The sequence below is a fragment of the Squalius cephalus genome (assembly GCF_949319135.1).
Source record: "Squalius cephalus genome assembly, chromosome: 6".
Lineage (NCBI taxonomy): Eukaryota > Metazoa > Chordata > Actinopteri > Cypriniformes > Leuciscidae > Squalius > Squalius cephalus.
This window is the reverse complement of record NC_137127.1, coordinates 13,921,149-13,940,189: the sequence shown is the minus strand read 5'-3', so window position 1 is coordinate 13,940,189 and position 19,041 is coordinate 13,921,149. Positions and strand designations below refer to the sequence as shown.

Here is a 19,041-nt window from a genome sequence, read left to right as displayed (position 1 = left end):
CTCTCTCTCTCTCTCTCTCTCTCTCTCTCTTGAACGCTCTCTCCTTCTACATAAATAATAGGCATTTCTGTCTGCAAACAGCCCTGGAGGACTCAGCCCTTGGGGTGATGCCAAATCCCCATGGTTACTACAATGCAGTAACTGCCTCTTTCCTGTGATGATGATGATGATGTTGTTGCTCATGAGATGAAAAGGAAACAGACCATCCGGCTTAGTTTGCTGGAAAGTAAAAGGGAACCTTATAAAACATTCTGTGAACACAGGAGCAAATTTGGCCGATGTGTTTTCATGACTCCTCCAGTCATTCGTAATCAATGTAGCCGTTGAATTATTTTCCGGCACAACTAGAATTTTTTTTAAATTTATTATCTACTTTCGTAAATTCCCTTAAAAAGGTGTCTGTATAATGAGCAATATTACAGAGTGTGTTTGAGTGGCTTAGGGGAAGGGACAGTGGGTAAGTGGGCATAATTGCTGAGAACAATATTAAAAAGAGGGTCCCTGCAATTACTCAGTCAATTAACTTGGTATGAAAACTCAGGCATCATCATCATGTTAATTAAAACATAGCTGCATGCCATGAGAAAGCACAGACCTCATATTTCTATGTTTTTCTTTTAGGGTTAAAATTGTATTATCTTTCCTAAATTTTCCAGGCCGGGGATACTTCTAGGTTTTATGAGACTGTGGAGACCCATATAGAGTTACTGCCACTTCCACAGATGAAAATACTCAAAATAGAATGAAAAACAAATAAATTCAAAACAGAAAAGCACTTCTGCCTCATTACAGATGAAACACGGAGTTATGCTGAGCACAATATCAATGACAATTCATAAAAAACAACTGACAATTTGACAGTCACTGTGGCTTAACCAATATGAACGAAGCCATTTTGCTGTCATGTGACAAGAAAAGCATTAAAGGAGAGGACTCTTTATTTGCATTAAAAGACCTTGAAAAAATGTACTTCATATTTTGACCTTTTTATGAATAGGCATTTCAAATGTTGTAACTCCAAGACAAAACCTTGATTTTCGTGAATCAAAAATACATTTCCTTGAAAAATGTTTTGAAAATATTGACCAAGTTCGTACTTGATGTTACACCACGTGAGATTTTTAGTCATTAAATCAAAATATTTGTAAAAACAGTATTTTCTAATGTATGAAACAAGATTACAACCTTTCCAACTTGCCAAATGAGTTTTAACTGGACTTTTAAACATTTCTTCTTTTTTGTAATATCAACCTTATTTGTCATTGACCCACCAATATGTGACAAGCTTCTATCAAACCTGTTGTTCGCAAAAAAACAAAACAAGATGATTAGCATGATGATGCACAAGTGAGGCACCACTGCCTTAACCAGCCATTCAAATACTACTGCAGTTTATGATTCTTACCTTTGACTTGAGTCTCGTAATCTGTAATGATCTCTTTTTCCTTTTTAAACTTCACAGGAGGGGTCGACATTTTCAATATTGAATAGTAACGTTAGTAATATCAATAGTTCAGTTATGAGAATGTTTGTAAACTGGCTTATTTTAGGGACTTTTCCTATATCCAGGTCGCCCTATAGCGGCAAGTGCATCCCAGAGATTGTTCAAGTTTCTCAGGCTGAAAATCCCAAAAGCCAAACGCCGCAAATGTTCATAGTCCGAGTTCCGAACGACTCCGCCGCCAATGCTATCAAAACAGAGCGCGCACTGGAAGAGTTTCCTCCCAAACAAGTAACCTTTTCCTTGGGCAAATGTCCACTGTTTGTTCCGAATCGAGCCCTTCAAGCTGTCTTTTAGTCACCCGCCGACGGATCTGGACGGACAGAACAGCATAATGACATGTTACACAGGGCTATCGTGATTCCCAGCACCCTTTCCTCGCGTCCGTGTGACTGATCGCCGGACAGTTTCACGGATTCTGACTGACCTCAAAGCAGCTGGAAAAGCAAGTGGTTGGAAATGGGAGGGATTGTATGGGAGGTGGAGGGGGTGCACGTAGCGGAAATGTGGACGAGAACGGGATTGACAACTTTTCTAACCAGTTGTCCCCGACAGTAATTTTGTAGTCGTTACAGACTAAGCGATTCAAAATATTGCATTTTGATGCTAATAAAACAGTTTGAAAACTTGTTGTGAAATGTGTTTTTGAAATTGATATATGTTAACGCTTCAAATCGTTACAGTCTTGATCCTTTAAAAGTGCATATGATTTATGGTAATGACTTTTAAAGTCGTAAAGTAAGCCTTGTGAATATTTTTATCTGGTTTCAGCAACTCGTTTTAATAGGAACGCTAAGCAACGCAGCAGTGTGTGTTGTGTAGGACGCCTAGTGGCCAGTGATGGGAATTACACGAAAATAAATCACTGTGACGGCTGGGAAAGAAATGAACGAGGGCGAATTTATAACAGAAAAGACATAACCTGTCAGAGTTCAAAAAATTTTCAATGACTTTTCACCCACTTTTTACAGTTTACACTTTATACATTAAATACTCTATACATTAAATAATAATGCTAAGCAACTAGAAAAGGTTGCAACATTATTTCATTGGACCATTTATTAATTTATCTTTTTTTTAATTATTATTATAAAATACTAACAAAGCCCAAAAGGTAGGTATTGTATACATAATCTGAAGATATGGATAAACTGACAGTCAGCTGATGTCACATAGCGCCTCTTACAGGACAGTTGTTTTGTTGCAAGACTTTTAGAAAATGGTAGACTTATATCAAAAATCTTTAGGATACAACTATCCCTCTAAACAAATTTCAAGAGTGTTGAAGGCATCACTTCTCAATGAAGATCATATTTTAAACTCTTTGAAACGTTTTACCATGCTTTCATCTTTGTTTCTTTCACAGATGCCTTTTATAGAATTTATTGCTCCAAATGACGATGATCTGAACAGTGGCATAAATATAATAATAATAATATTTTTCCACATTATATAGATTTGACAATGTTCCACAATTAAACATTTAATTTAATTTCCCCCACATTCATCTGCTAAAAATTAAAGTTCTGAATCTATTTATCCCTAAACTGTGTGATTGACTATCAAGCACAAAGAGTGCTGTTGTGTGTACTGTAGGTTAAGTAATTCTAGAAAATATGAATTTTATTTGTTCAAATATACATGTTTAAAACCACAGTGTGTAAGGTGAGTAACTCTAACAGAAAATATTCATTTGATTTGTACAAATTTACTTTAAAACTATTTTAATACCATCCCTCACCACCAATTTAATTTTACTGAAATATATACAGTATAAACAAATAGGAAATATTTTATTTTAAAACAGCAAACAAGTTTGAAAAATAACCAACAAATACATAAAAACATAAGTTGACATTGAAAACAAACATAATAAAACTCAAAACTTTTTTATATTTGTATACATACACTTTTACCACTTAATCCTGTTGATGCATGTGATATATTAAACTATATATTAATAAAATATAAGATTGATTAAATAACTAAATAGCAGTAGATTATTATATGAGGTGTAGGAGCAACACAGTGATTCACTTAATACAGTTTGGGAAAGGTTTTTGATTCACTAAAAAACATAACCATCATTAATTTGGGAATCAGACTACATTAGTCGCTCGCTCTGTTTGTTTCTGATTCAAACATGTTAGTACATTAATACACTAATGTAGTTATGCATACAGCTATAAACTTTAAGATATAGAATCACCAAAATGCCCGAAACACTGTCACTGGTAATGGTAATTCATGGTGATGTTAACCATTTTTGTAACTTTTATTGTAAGTGTACGTGACATCCACTCCAGCACTGTATGCAAGTCTAAATGCTTGCTAAATAAAGATCAGGCGGCTTCAAAGTAAAATACATTTATTTGATTTATTTGCACTGAGCTGAAAGCAAAAGACACCTTCAAGAAAGAAAAAAATGAAATTTTAACAATGTTAAATATCTGTTTACATAACCCAGCTAGGTTACAACATAAAAACTTTGCACTGTTATTTCAATCGACTTAATAAATTAATATTTTACAGTAAACATGGAGGGCATTAATGCACAGCAGCATATGGTGAACCATGTTATGTTATAACGTACAGTAGCATGTTTTATTTCACATGTATAAAAACAACAGATGAATGAACGGCTCCAAAAATAAGTGACAAGACAAACGAAAATAGATGCTGATGCATAGCATCTGCTCGCTGTCTTTAATTCTTTATGCGGGACTGTATTAATGTTCTCCAAACTAGGTGTTTTTGAAAAAGGCTTCCTCCAGTACCTCTGTGAATTTGTCCTTCATCTGTTGACGAAAGCCACTGTACCACTCCAGCAGTCTCATCCTCCTCTCTGTTTTTTCTTTCTGGTTCATCCCTCTCTCCCTCTCCAGGATGGCAGGCAGCTCCCTCCAGTCCTTGAGGAAGATGAAGGGTGCTCCTGCATCTTTAAGCAGTCGGAGCGGGGACCGGTTACCAACTGCACAGGCCCCTGGAGTCAGGACGTCCTCCACCACGGGCACAGAGCCATAGGCACAGGCTTCGTAGATGCGGTAGCACTCTGTGTTCACTCCCACCGGGCAAAGAGTGAGGTCACTTTGTGCTAATGCCATCTGGTACTGTCTGGAAGTGTCTGCAGTCTCTTGAGGAAGCCACCTGATGACACAAAATGCAAATTTGAAATGTTTGGGATATTATTTATTGAAGGAATTTAAGGATGTATGGGTTAAACAGAAACATTATAAAAATGTGTATTGGCTGAAAAAAATTAACTGATCATCTGACATAAATATTATGCTCACCAAGGCTGCATTTATTTGATCCGAAATACAGCAAAAACAGTAATACTGTGAATGTGTTATTACAATTTAAAATAACTGTTTATTATTTTATTATATAGTTCTGAATGTAATGTATTCCTGTGATGGAGAGCTGTATTTTCAGCATCATTACTCCAGTCTTCAGTGTCACATGATCCTTCAGAAATCATTCTAATATGCGGATTTGCTGCTCAAGAAACATTTATCAGTTGAAAACAGTTGTGCTGCTTTATACTTTTGTATTTAAGATTTTATTGATGAATAGAAAGTTCAAAAGTACAGCATTTATTTGAAATAGTCATCTTTTTGTAACATTATAAATATCTTTTGATCAATTTAATATATCCTTTCTGAATAAAAGTAATAATTTCTTTCTTTTAAAATCTTACTGGATATGAACTTTTTAATGGTAGGGTAAGTATTTTACAATGATATAACATCAGACTGATGACATTTTTCCAGAAATACATACTTCTCTCTAACATGCATGAGGCAATCTTTCTCCATGCCGCTCTGCTTTAGGACGCCCATCAGAGTTTCCCTGGATGAGTTTTTGTAGATAGTCCCAAGAAAGTTGCAGAGGTATGGTCTTACAGTTTTCACCATCTGACCGCTAAGCGTGACGACTGGGAAATGCCTGTATCTGCAGAGAAAGAAAAAGCCCATTATAAACAATTAAACTGATGTTAATTGAAATTATATATATAAAAGTATAACAGAAAGTCTATAACTAAGCGCTTACGTGGCAACACCCAGGGGCCACTGAAAGATGTCTTTATCGTTGACCCAAAGACTGTCGTACACAATAAAGAGCAGGTCCACGAACCCGCCGTGCCTCTTAAGGTAAGGACTGATCCAGTCATTATTGCACCGCTCGTTGCCCAAAAGGACCACAGCAACCCGAGAGACAGTGCGGGCCTGCACCAGACCCTGGACGTGCTGAAGCCACTGGATGGAGTAGGAGATTTTCTGCTGCTCACGGCCATTCAAAACCAACACCACACTGTCTGTGTCCAGAGAAACATGCCCTTGGACCACTGCTGGCCCTGTGTAGAAACTGAGGACAGATTATGATAAAAGAGATTAAAGAATTGTGCTTTCTGAAAATGCAACACAATGCTTTACTTACAATAAAAATATATATTGTATATAATTAGAAATATTGTATTTAATCTGTCTTTAAGTAAAATTCCTGTATTGATATTGAAGGGTATGTGGTATAAAACAGAAACATTATGTGAATGCGTACTGGCTAAAAAATGTTTATACATTCTTATTAACTGATCAGCTAACATAACTTATACTACCACTCAAAAGTTTGAGATTTTTTAATGATTTTTGTGTCTCTAAGCTTGTTGTTTCTGTCAAGGAATAAAAAAAAAGTAAAAAATTGTGACTAATTGCGACTTTTTATCTCACAATTCTGACTTTCTTGCAATTGCAAGTTTATAACTCACAATTCAGACTTTATAACTCGTAATTCCAAGTTTACATCTCACATTTCTGAGGGGAAAAAAGTCAGATATAAACTCGGAATTTTGAGAAACAAAGTCATAAACTAGCAATTGCGAGAAAAAAAGAATTGTAAGTTGTATTTTCCCTTTTCAAGCTTCCATACCCAAAGCTGTACTTATTTAAAGGGGTCATGACATGAGAAATCAAATTTGCCATGATCTTTTGACATATAAGAGGCCTTTGTTTGTACCATAAAAACATCCGGCAAGTTTCATAGCTTAAAACGTCCTCCTCATTATAAAACAAAGCATATATTTCATCAAGCTCCTAAAACGTCTCGTTTTGATATTGCGGGATCTGCAATGTCACATAGGCAAATACATTTGCAAATGACTGAGTAGTTTTACATAATCGCACAATAGGCCCCGCCCACTGTCATTACACTGAATGCAAGTGTTGCGTCATCCAACCTCAAAAGCAAATAGAACCAGAGCCCGTCTACGGAGAGCCTTGGCACTCCCTATTAAGTCCTATTGTACCGAATTGTGGTTGTAGTTCCACCAGAGTTCCACTGGGGGCGATCGCCCATGAGTGCAAAATGAATGGGAGTCTATGACGTCATTGACACTTTAAAAGACTTTTTAAAGCAAATAAGTAAGGGATAATGTATAGTGAGCCGGTTGTTATAGTGAATAACAACCCCGACAGGCTGAACGGGATCCCGACGCGAAGCGGAGGGATCTTGAATCAGCCTGAAGGGGTTGTTATTCACTATAACAACCGGCTCACTATACATTATCCCGCTTATTACATGGCTACCTACAAAATAAATAAATAAATTGACACAAATTATTTATTTAAAAGGAGTTTATTGATTTAAAAACGACTGTATTGCTTCCGCTAAAGAAAATAGTCCGTTCCGCGTCCATAGCAACGCGCTGTTTTGCATGGCAACGGTCTGTTATACTTCGCAGCGGTCTGTTATCAAGAAATAACAGACCGCATTCTACATTGGAATTCAGCCAAGCCATGTAATAAGTGTAAATAACACCCAGCAATGTGTAATTTTTTGCATCTCCTTTCGAATACAACATTCAAATTACTAGAAAAAAAATTCTAGCCTGCGAGCGCCCCCGCATGGACAGAGACGTGTTACTGCAGCCAGTCCAGAAACCGGAAGTAACCAGAGAGTGCCAATTCTCTTCATATTAGACATTCTCTGATAGAACCCATTATAATCACTGACACTGTCTACACTGGATACAGTTTACAGATGGGTGTTCAGTTTCTGACATACCCCACACACTTGAGTCTGTCGTCACGACAACAGGACAAACGGAAGAGTGAAAGAATGTTCGCTTCGACGCGTCCAGTTTAAACAGCTCGTTTGAGCTTCTGTACTGACTTCAGAAGGATCCCAGCGTCGGAAACATAAATGGTTTATTTTTGTGGCGTCCCGGATCACGTTGAACGAATATATGTTTGTTCAGAGCCTTTTGTTTTGTAAACGAGGAACAGTGTAATGGAGAGTTCGCAAAGAAACTTTTGTTGAAAGATGAAGCAGTCAGCTGTACTGGATCTGACTCACAAACCCCAATTAAATGATATCTGTAAATGATGGTTTTACATGGATAATGTTTTTTAAAACACTTACTCATGGCGTGCAATAGCGAGTGGGAGTTGATTTCAATGATGTTAGCCAATCATAAAAGTGTCCGTTTACTGACAAGCCTTAAAGGTGCCGCGCATAAAAACTGATCATTTCAGACAAAGGTTTAGAATGAAGGTTGAAAATAATTGTTTTTCTGCATGTATATTTGTTTGTTTTTCTGTGCAAAAAAACATTATTAACATTATAAGTAAACCTCAAGGAATATATTAAAATAATTTAAAAAATCCTGGACCCCTTTAATAAAAAAAAATGCTGTAATATTAGGATTTCATTTTTTTTTTTTTTTCTATTTTAATAATTTGACATTTTCATTCATTCCTGTGATGGCAAAGCTGAATTTCAGGATTTTCATTTGAATTTTAGAACAGCATTTATTAGAAATAGGAATCATTTGCGACGTTATAAAAGTCTTTACTGTCGCATTTGATCAGTTTAATGCATGAATACCTGAAATTGATCTTCCCAGACTGAATCTCTCCTTCTCTCCATTGGCTGGATTTGTCCGCTGGGATGAGAGGCCCTTCTAAAATATGTTCCCACAAATAAAGTCCTAAGAAAATGTGAAAAAGGAAACATATTTAATAAATATGTTCTCTACTAATGCAAAAAAAAAAAAAAAAAAATTTTTTTTTATATATATATATATATACACAGTATATCAAGACACAACAAGAAATGCAATGATCTCTGGAACCAACAAACATATTCCACTTGCCAATGGCTGCTTTTCCCCAGATCTGAACTTTATATGTATTTGGCCTGATTTTAGCAGCATGATCTTGATATGATCTGAAGGCATTTCTTCGTTTTTGCAGAACTAAGGAGTGTGCACGCTCATCCTCTTCCCATGGGTTCCACTCTTCCTCTCCTGCTTTTCCATTATCTGGAAACACATATATTTTATTAAACAAATCTATTGTTAACATAACGTTACGATCATAAATGTATGCTTGTATTGCATGTACGCTATATTATATTGTTTGTCTATTATAACAAACCTATTAGATTATGCTGGTTATGATTTATTATCTTACCTAAAATGACAGTGCCCTTTTTCACTACTCGATGAACGCGAGAAATAACCCTCTTGCTGAAAAACACATTATACGCGGCGTACAGTGAAAATATCGCATAAGCCAAAACAACTATGATCGCTATTTTCCGGCGAAAGAATCTCATGTTTGATTTTCAGGTGACCATCCTGCGGATCCCGACCAGTGTGTACGAGAAATGTCCAGTTTTTTAAAGAAATTGTTCACGTTAGAAGGATTCGTTCACGAAGATTCGTTCAGCGGATAGCTAGTGGGTGAGCCTTTATATGATATCTATGGGGTGAGCTGCTTTTTATTTTTTTACAGTCTATGGTGAGCTGAGAAAATTTGGACTGTTCGAATGAACCGATTCGCAAAAATGAATCCAGCTACTTATACGTCACTACTGTTTACATTTTCACGAGACTGCCTTGTACTGCCTGTTCGAAATGATAACATTATCAAAAAAGTTTAAATATTTTAACAAATACTGTGAAATCTATATGCTACAAAAATTAAAATATGTATTGTATTTACCATTCAAATAGCTTTATTGAAGGATTTGTTTTATAATTTCTGTTTTACAGTGCGCTTTCCGTTCAGTCAATCTCCGGTCGACTATGATGTGCTGAAGGAGGAGCTTCCGCTGTTCAAAGCTCTCTCTCTTCAGAGGTCGGTGTGACCCATACTGTCTATGGTGTAACCGTACGAGTTGTCAGGATCCTTCTTAACTGGTCAAAAATGATGTCCCTGGCCGCTCGTTTGGGGACATTGTCCCCTTACCTGCAGGCTTGTGGTCCGCTGAAAACATTAGTACCCGGAGCAGTGAACAAAGAAGTGCTGATGAAGTGTGCTGCGAGCGGTAGGTGATCATGTAACGTGTTAGTTAACAGGCTGGTCAGACTCTTGACATTCGGTTATGAGTATGACATCCGAAATAATGTTATAAACGTAAAATGTCTAAATGAGATGGCTCCTTCTAATACAATAATTAATACATAATTCATTATGTGTGTGTATTATGTATGTATGTATATATGTGTGTGTGTGTGTGTGTGTGTGTGTGTGTGTATATTATATATATACATACATACATATATACATATACATATATACATATACAAACACATATATATATATACATATATATATATATATATATATATATATATATACACAGTAGTGTGATATACTTATAGTATATATATATACATACATACACGTATGCATATGTAAATTATATATCTAATTGATGCAGTGTGCAGCTATTTATTCACTCAAATTGTGAAGGAATGGTTCTGGGAGCATGAGGAATCATTTTCACACATTTGCCACCACAGAGTCCTGACCTTAACCCCATTGAAAGTCTTTGGGATGTGCTGAAGTAGACTTTACTGTCCCACTGTCAATACAAGATCTCAGACGAAAATTAATGCAACTCTTGATGAATGTTAGGGACTGGCACCCACAGTCACTTTCATTACATTTTTTTTCCATGCAATGAAAGTTAACATCTCTTATGTTAAACAGAAGAAAGAAAGATATTTTTATGTAACTATCCCTTTTAAGTGTGTCCAATGACTATTGTTTTATCTCCTTTTAGGCCATTTTGGAGCACGTCTCGCTCACACAGACATCAAAATCCCTGACTTCTCTGACTATCGGCGTGCTGAGGTGTTGGATCCTAAGGCGTCCTCTCAGGAGAGCAGTGAAACTAGACGGGCCTTCTCTTACTTGGTGACCGGAACCACTGCTGTGTTGGGTGTCTATGCTGCCAAGACGGTTGTGACCCAATTCATTTCCTCAATGAGTGCCTCTGCTGACGTCCTGGCCCTGTCCAAAATCGAGATCAAGTTGTCCGATATCCCAGAAGGGAAAAACATGACCTTCAAGTGGAGAGGCAAGCCTCTGTTTGTTCGTCACAGAACAGAGAAGGAGATCGCAGCTGAGGAGAGTGTAGACCTTTCGGAGCTCCGAGACCCCCAGCATGACAAAGATCGCGTCAGCAACCCCACCTGGGTCATCGTTATTGGTGTCTGCACTCATCTCGGCTGTGTCCCAATCGCAAATGCCGGTGATTACGGCGGGTACTACTGCCCCTGCCATGGGTCACATTACGACGCTTCAGGAAGGATCAGAAAAGGTCCCGCACCTCTCAACTTGGAGGTGCCTTATTACGAATTTCCAGATGAGGAAACTGTAGTTGTTGGATAGAATAAACAATGGACATTTTCTCTGTATGCTTTTAATCTGTCTGGCCAAATCTAACTATTAATAAATATATATTTGAAAGCAACCAAAATCTCTGTTTTTGAGGCTTTTGACTAGGCATGCAAGTATTGGTTACAAATTAACAAACTGATTTCTGTCAGAGTCAGACCAAAAAATGTTTAATTAAATAACTTTAAAAAGGCATTCATTCAACAATATCATTTCCATATGTTCCATAATACACACTCCTAAGTGTTCTGAAAATAAATCACACCCAATGCCAGTATTTCAAAGAACAAACAGTGCTTGACAGATTTAAATGTACTATATAAATTAAATTAAAACATTTGTATATGCCAGTTTCCACTACAGTACTCAAGCATCCAGTCAAACAATCCCTATAACACATGATTTAATGTGTCTGGCTAAATCTATATACTAATAAATATATAATTTAAAGCAGCCAGCATTATGTTTTTAAGGCTTTTGACTGGGCATGCGAATATTGGTTATAAATTAACACGGGCGTTCTATTAAACAAACCAAAAAGTTTAAATAATATTAAAAAGGCATTAATTCAACAATATCATCCACATATGCACAATCTTCCTAAGTGTTCTAAAAAATAATCTACACATTATGCCAGGAAATTATTTCAAAGAATATACAGTGCTTTTCAGATTCAAATGCACTGTATAAAGTTCAAAAACATTTTATATGCAAGTTTCAACTACAGTCCTCAAGCATCCAATCAAACAACCCGTATGACATGATATTAAGGTTCGAAATGTTTTTTTGTTTTTGAGAAGATAGTGTCAGTCAACATAATGCACTTCAGCTTGAAGTTCCTTCTGTATATAGCTCAGAAGAGCAGCAGTTACCTGCTGCTGAAGTGTGGCATTTCCCATTACAAGGGCAGTCAGCTGTGCAACATCAGTCCATGTTATTGAGCCTAAGACAGCTGCAATATCCTCACAGAGTCTGTGCTGCTGGTCTGGTGTCAGTTCCATGATAACCTGGGGAAGAGGTTTAAATTGTCCGCTTGTCATCCAGCATCCAAGCAGTCCTCCAACAGCCCCACCTTAAAAACACAAAGGTGCAGGTAAGAAAAACATAACATACTATATATATATATATGTATGAGGTTGACACCTGTACTAAAGGCATGAATGTACTTGCCCACTGCAATTCCCAGAGGACCGCCTATTAAGCCTCCTGCAAAAGCTAGACCACCAGCTGCCGCTGCTCCTTTTCCAGACTGCTTCACTGCGGTTTTTACTTGTTGATTTGCGGATAGTTCACAACACAGTTTCATTACGTCATCAACACGTGGCGGCATCTTGATTGGAAAGATTACAGTGCAACTGTAACGTGAAAACAAAGAAGTGTGACTACATATTAAAATCAGTTATAAAATGCGTTATATTGTCTCATATATATATATACATAGAGAGAGAGAATATATATGTATACATAGAGAGAAAAAAAATATATATATATAGAGAGAGAGAGAGAGAATAAAACACATTTACTGTAAAACGTTGTCTAAAGGACACATACATAAATAAAATAAGAGCTGTACACTCACCGTCAAAAGCAACTTTTCGATTCTCTAATGACAGTGTAACCGAAACTGTGGCATCAACCTTTTAGTTATCTGGTGACCAACGTCAAACTATCAAACACCAACAAGCGCTAGGTCATGAGTTTTTTTTTTTTTTAGTGTGAAGCTAAGCTAGAAATATATTTTTCAAAATAAAATACCTTCCCAGATAAAAAAAAAAAAATGTATGCCAAGTTTTAAAAGTTAAAATATAAAATTGTGCATTTTATTTGAAAAGATAAATTGAGATTTAATTTAAACAGCGAACTTTGCTTGTCCGTTAACTTACCAGTGAATGTAAAGAACTGCATATGCGATATATTTAAATATTTATACATATTTAGTTATTTCATTTTTATTTATTTGGTTATTTTATTTTTACTTTTATAAACTCAGCAAAAAATATACATTTTCATGTTGACCTAAATGTTATTTTTAGCTGATGACGGGATGTCCTCTTATTTTGAAAGGTTTCTTGATCGGTTCGTTTTTTAAAACATCACACACAGTCAACAATTTCTGTTTTCACACAAAGAATTGCACTGAGATAATGACTGACCTGTATTGCTGATCAGCATTGAATTATTCCGTGATATACTTTGATGTTATATAAGTATAAGTAAACTGTTCCGCCATCTACTTCCTAAACGTGCCCGGACATGTCTAACAAAATTTGACTTTTAAATGGAGCTCATCATCATCTCCACAGAGTCAATGATTGGATGTTTCCTGCATGCAGCAGCTCACAACAGATGCTCTGCAATGGAAACAGCTGATGCTTGGACATCATGACAGTGCTGGAGACTGAAACTGCTGCTTTTGCTGGAATGAGTGAAAACCTGTGGTTGGAGAAAGCCTGCTCTATCCTTATTCCTGCTTTACCACTATGGATCATTGAATATGCATGGACTAAACAGATGATGGAGGTCTTAGAAGGTGTTTCTAACAATGTCTTTTTTACTACCCAAACAAATCTGCATGTTAAAAACCTGTCATTTATATCATATTATGATACTGATAAGTGTATAATCTATTGAATCAATGTCTTTACAGTGTAATTACACAGTTACTGTGTTACTTGAAGTTGTTACTTTATTTTTCATCATAAATTGATTGCACAGTTGGTGCAAGTGCTACAAAAATAATAGATCTAACTGAATCAAGTTTAAAATGAATGAATGAATGAATGAATATTATAATATTTAAATAATGAATCATTTATAAGAGGCCTAATATATATAACGCAGTCTGATTAGACCCTAAAAACTTCATTTGGTTTAAATATCTTTGTGGACTATATAACAGTTCTTTTTTATTATTTTATTCTTTCATTGGAAAAGGAGATATTGTCAGTTTTTATGGCATTTCTTGAAGCGCTTAAATCTCTTTGATTTGGATGTCAGAATGTGATTGAAATTTAAACTAGACAATTATTGAGGTTATCTCAAATAATTGCGATTAGGTCGAATAATCACGATCAGACGATTCATCAATAATCGAGACAGGCCTATGAATGGGAGATCTAATCAACTTTTACTTTTTTTTCAGTTCTAGGTCCTCCATTATGGCTAGAAGGTGACTGGCATCTTCTGACCCTTGAAGAGCCGTGCAGAATCCGTGTGGTGGCGGCAGAGGTCTGGAGGATCGTTCAAGCCCGAGACATCAAGCACTTTGAGAGAGTCACTGAGTTTTTAGATGTTACATACACACTTGTGCCACGACTAGTGACTCCCATCAAACACATGAAGATCATGTTTGGTCTGCAGACTCTGGTGAGACTTTTTTCTTTGATAACAAATATAAATTGACCCATCAGAATTAAAGGGGTAGTTCACCCAAAAGTGATTATTTACTCACCCTTATGTTGTTCCAAACCTGTATGAGTTTCTTTCTTCTGTTGAACACAAAAGAAGATATTATGAAGAATGTTGGTAACCAGACAGTTGACGTGCACCATTGACTTCCATAGTATTTTTTTTTCCTACTATGGAAGTCAGTAGCTACTGTCAACTGTCTGGCTACCAGCATTCTTTATAATATCTTCTTTTTAGTTCAACAGAAGAAGGAAACTCACACAGATATGGGGTAAGCATATTTTTGGGTGAACTGTGCCTTTACCTTTCTGTCATGTATATGTAGTTTTCAAATTGTATAAATATGAAGTTGTTTGCCTTTGCATAGCTGTATTACAATTCACAAGCTTTTTTGTTTTGTTTTAGGTTGTCATGTGGATGTTGTGGAATGACCAGAGTACTGCTAAAATCTCTGACAAGATCGAGAACTTTTTCCCTAACAGCCTTCCCGAGTATCACAAATGTGTAAGTATAATGTTCCTCCACCAGGGGCCACCACAAATACAGAAAAAGCCAAATTGTGAAGTGTAATGTAAAAAAAAAAATGTCTTCAATATTTAAAATAGTTTTTAGGACTACTGGGCTTTTTAACACGTTCCTTTACTTTTTCTTAAATGATGCTTCTAGAGCCGCAGTAACATGGATCTGATGCAGAAAAACCAGAAGGATTTCAAGTCCTTTGCTCATTGTCTGGCAAGAGACAGGGACATGCGCGAGACTTATATTCGGGTTAGTAAAAATGGCCTGCTGTCTTAAAAAACGTTATGAAATACTTTGAATGGCATGTAATGTGCCATTCAAAGTATTTCATAATGTTTTTTATACTGATATAGTATATCAGCGCTAGTTTCTATCAATTTCAGATCTTTAAATCAAATGTGACCATTCAACTTTGCAGGATTTAATGGAGGAGCAATACGGTGAACGTTACGCACAGAAACTGGAGGAGAGACTCTCACACTATTTGAGAGAGCTGGATAAAGTCCTACCACAACCTACGAATATTGAACAGGTTAGTGTTTATGTACATTTGTGTCTAAAGCCGCTGCTTCTACTATTGAGTTGGTTTTAAGACGGGCATTGCTATTTTTTGTGCTATTATTTTTCTAAAAATAGAAAAGACAGGTGAAAAAAATTCCAACCACTTACATTTGTAAATATATTAGCTAAATATCAAGTCAGGGTTCCTGTGGGTCTTTGAAAAGTCTTGAAATTAGTTTGATAAATAAGGCATAAAGTGTCTTAAAACTCTTAAATTGTATTACAAAAAGGTTTCTTAACTTTGGGAATGTAAAAACTGACTTCAGACAGACTTTAAACTTTGGAATCAGCTGCTGGAAGTAGTAAAGCATAGATATTTCAAAATAAGAGTACCAATGCATTTCAGGCTTTTTTTATAGTTAAAATTCCCACATCATGCATTTTTTTTCTTAATATCTTAATATTATTGGTATTTTGAATACACAATAAACTGTATCTGGCATTCACTTCAATGTAAACTCTTGTGGTTTCTCTTTGGGCTGCCTAAGTGGTTATCACAGGAAGGAAAGACTAAGAAAAATAATTGAACACACTTAAAATATACATTTTACACTAGTATATCAGCCCAATAATCTGTTTATTGCCTTTCTTTAAATACATTATTATTGTATCTAATCTGTCCATATTTGCATTTGAATGTGTCCAGGTATTGAAGCAGTCCCATCCGTATGGGAGGGGAGAGAAGATCCTGAAAAAATTACTTTCAAGGGATAGTGCATCTCTAGCCACAGTTCTAAAGAGGCTCCTATATGGTGGTGAGAAATATGGTTTTAGCTTGGAAATTGTCATATCAGCTTTGAAAGTTTGAGGTTTTTTAATTTTCATTGCCATTTTCTCTATATTGCAGCTGTAACAACAAATCTGAGCCTTGATGACAGTATCACACCATCACTTTCAAACACTTGTGAGGAACCAAGGGCTGATGAAGTTGTTAAACCTTCCCATGATACCCTTCATGTAATTTTGAGGCCATCTCAGATCAGCTCAAAGGAGGAACGGTTCTCACAAACCAGCACAAAAGAGCTCTTTAGTTCCCAAGACTTGTGGCAGAATAGAAACACAGAAATCATTTTACCTCAGGAGGAAATTTGTAGTGATGGAGAAATTGTTACGTCCACACAGTTGTCAGGTTCGGAAATACCTCAGATTGACTTAAGCCAATCTCTTCTGGTGAAGAAGGACCTGATTGGGAGGCACAGACAGGCGAAACCTCAATCTGAACCAGAACAGAAGGAAGGTGAGGCTGGTTTTCCAGAGCAGATGTGCACCAGACATGGCAAAAAAATGAGGAGCATCCTTCAGGAATGTTCTGAAGAGCTCGATGGAGAAGCTGTACAGGCAGAATGCACTCCCACGTCAACCCAAAGCACTCCACCTCTTTTCCCACACACACCAGAACCTCAAGCATCTTCAAACCAGCACTCGTTGTCCTCAAACCCTGATTCATCCTCTACGAACATTTCAATGTCTTACATGCAGCAGGTCAGTCTTACACCAGTGTCAAAGAAACCATTTGTTCCTTCACCTTCAGTCCACCAACAGTCCTCATCATCACCTCAGTCCACAGCTTCAAAGCAACTTGGCACCCCAAGAATCAATGCAGGACAGATGTTAGCTACTGTTGTCTTCACCGAACCAAGCAGAACCAGTGAACACAATCTAAAACTGTCCTTAGAGAGTCAAAGCTTCCTCATGCAGTCCAAGTGGCTTCAACCTCAAGTGTGCCTTAATAGACTAAGCGAGGTAGAGTGCGCCAGAGCCACAAATTCATACAGTTTAGAAGGAGAACAAGCGGCTGAACATGATCAATACGTGATATTTGATGTAAATACACTGTATTCTGATTCATACTCCGAAGATTCAGACTCAACAGACTCTGATGACCCTGATTACAAGCCTAAAGGAGACTAAAACAGAGGACACCAAAGAAAAAGTGCTAGCGTTCACGTGGTCTTCATCATGTTTCGCAGATGCATAGGTATTTAAATCTGTTTTAGAAGGTTCTCAAATCTATTTTTAGCAGATTGTGTTTGAATGTTTGAAAAAACTTGAACTAGGGTTGGAGAAATATGCATTTTTTTAACCTTTTTTTTTTTTTACCTAATCGGTTTACCTCATGAGTACTCGCTGTATGAGCTCATCCTCTACGAACATTTCGACGTCTTGCATGCAGCAGGTCAGTTTTTATCCAGTGTCCTCAAAGAAATCAGTTGCTCCTTCACCTTCAGTCCCCACCAAAAGTCCTCCTCATCACACAAGAATCAATGCAGGACAGATTTTACCTGCTGTTGTCTTCACCGAACTAAGAAGAACCAGTGAACACATTCTAAAAAAAAAATATTAAGAGAGTCAAAGCTTCCTCACGCAGTCCAAGTGGCTTCAAACTCAAGTGTGCCTTAATAGACTGAGCTATAGAGTGAACCAGAGCCACAATTTCATACAGAACCTATGACATCTTAGAAGGAGAAAAAGATGCGGAATGTCAATATGTCTTATTTGATGTAAATAAATACTTGATTCTGCTTCATACTCAGAAGATTCAGACTCAGCAGACTCTGATGACCCTAATTTCATGCCTAACTAAAACGTAGGTGCCAGGGATAACATGTTTTTCAGATGCATAGGTACTCAAACATTGATTTTAGCAGGTTACGTTGGTTTACGTCATGAAGGTCAAAGTGTTTTTCCTAAAGCTATTGATGGTCAATGCCAAAATATTTATATCCTGTTGACTCCTGTATGTTTTTTTTTTTTGTGATTAGTCGTTTGCCCTGAAGGTCCTATGAAGTGAGAACATCTAAAACCACATGGTTTCCAATGTGCTGTTGGTTTAGTGACGCATTTGGTGGGTCAGGGTTATCACTGGGTCTCTGGAAGGTGTTTAGATAGTGGATAGATGTTGACATGGTTCTTTGATTGACTTGGAAGAGTTGTATAAGGACAGACATTTTGGATTATGATGCGAGTTGAGCACACCCTTAATTCACTGCAAAAAAATGCTTTTCTTATCTAGTTTTTTTGTCTTGTTTCCAGTCCAAATATCAAAAAATTCTTAAATCAAGATGCATTTACAATACAAGTAAAATTACAAGATATTATGTCTTGTTTTCTTAAAAAAAAAAAAAAAAAAAAAAAAAAAAATATATATATATATATATATATATATATATATATATATATATATATATATATATATATATATCTCTGCAAATGGGATAAGAAATCAGTTTGGATTAAGATTTTTTTTTTTAGCCCATTGGCAGATAATTTTGCTTGTTTTAAACAAGATATTACCTTGTGACATTTTACTTAGCTAGTAAATTTTTTTAATATTTGGACTGGAATCAAGAAAAAAATACTATG

The 19,041-nt window shown here is 36.4% G+C and overlaps 5 protein-coding genes across 10 annotated transcripts in view; 2 read left to right on the top strand and 3 right to left on the bottom strand.

Annotated features, from left to right (window-relative positions):
* The window catches only part of srgap1a (SLIT-ROBO Rho GTPase activating protein 1a), a 116,988-nt gene extending 115,009 nt beyond the window's left edge, over positions 1-1,979 (bottom strand). For all 6 annotated transcript variants that reach the window (XM_079873443.1, XM_079873441.1, XM_079873442.1 and 3 more), the window contains exon 1: positions 1,406-1,979. In XM_079873443.1, coding sequence (XP_079729569.1) covers positions 1,406-1,475 — 70 coding nt within the window. In that variant the 5' untranslated portion in view covers positions 1,476-1,979. The remainder of the gene's footprint in view (positions 1-1,405) is intronic.
* Positions 1,980-3,277: 1,298 nt separating this feature from the next.
* rxylt1 (ribitol xylosyltransferase 1) lies at positions 3,278-9,251 on the bottom strand. Its single transcript, XM_079874875.1, has 6 exons — positions 8,974-9,251; positions 8,655-8,822; positions 8,387-8,489; positions 5,555-5,869; positions 5,285-5,455; positions 3,278-4,648 (listed from the first exon to the last, which is right to left on the bottom strand). Exons 1-6 carry the CDS (start codon positions 9,116-9,118, stop codon positions 4,246-4,248), a joined length of 1,305 nt encoding a protein of 434 aa, XP_079731001.1. The 5' UTR covers positions 9,119-9,251; the 3' UTR covers positions 3,278-4,245.
* Positions 9,252-9,557: 306 nt separating this feature from the next.
* On the top strand, positions 9,558-11,272 carry LOC307160690 (cytochrome b-c1 complex subunit Rieske, mitochondrial-like). Its single transcript, XM_079874873.1, has 2 exons — positions 9,558-9,832; positions 10,574-11,272. The coding sequence occupies exons 1-2, from the start codon at positions 9,712-9,714 to the stop codon at positions 11,182-11,184; spliced, it is 732 nt and encodes a 243-aa protein (XP_079730999.1). The 5' UTR covers positions 9,558-9,711; the 3' UTR covers positions 11,185-11,272.
* LOC307160691 (protein C19orf12 homolog) lies at positions 10,725-12,907 on the bottom strand. Its single transcript, XM_079874874.1, has 3 exons — positions 12,770-12,907; positions 12,361-12,545; positions 10,725-12,262 (listed from the first exon to the last, which is right to left on the bottom strand). The coding sequence occupies exons 2-3, from the start codon at positions 12,518-12,520 to the stop codon at positions 11,997-11,999; spliced, it is 426 nt and encodes a 141-aa protein (XP_079731000.1). The 5' UTR covers positions 12,521-12,545; positions 12,770-12,907; the 3' UTR covers positions 10,725-11,996.
* Positions 12,908-13,261: 354 nt separating this feature from the next.
* On the top strand, positions 13,262-18,790 carry LOC307160689 (uncharacterized protein). The gene is made up of 7 exons (XM_079874872.1): positions 13,262-13,720; positions 14,333-14,556; positions 15,004-15,102; positions 15,265-15,366; positions 15,536-15,649; positions 16,325-16,433; positions 16,526-18,790. Exons 1-7 carry the CDS (start codon positions 13,573-13,575, stop codon positions 17,587-17,589), a joined length of 1,860 nt encoding a protein of 619 aa, XP_079730998.1. The 5' UTR covers positions 13,262-13,572; the 3' UTR covers positions 17,590-18,790.
* Positions 18,791-19,041: the final 251 nt, after the last annotated feature.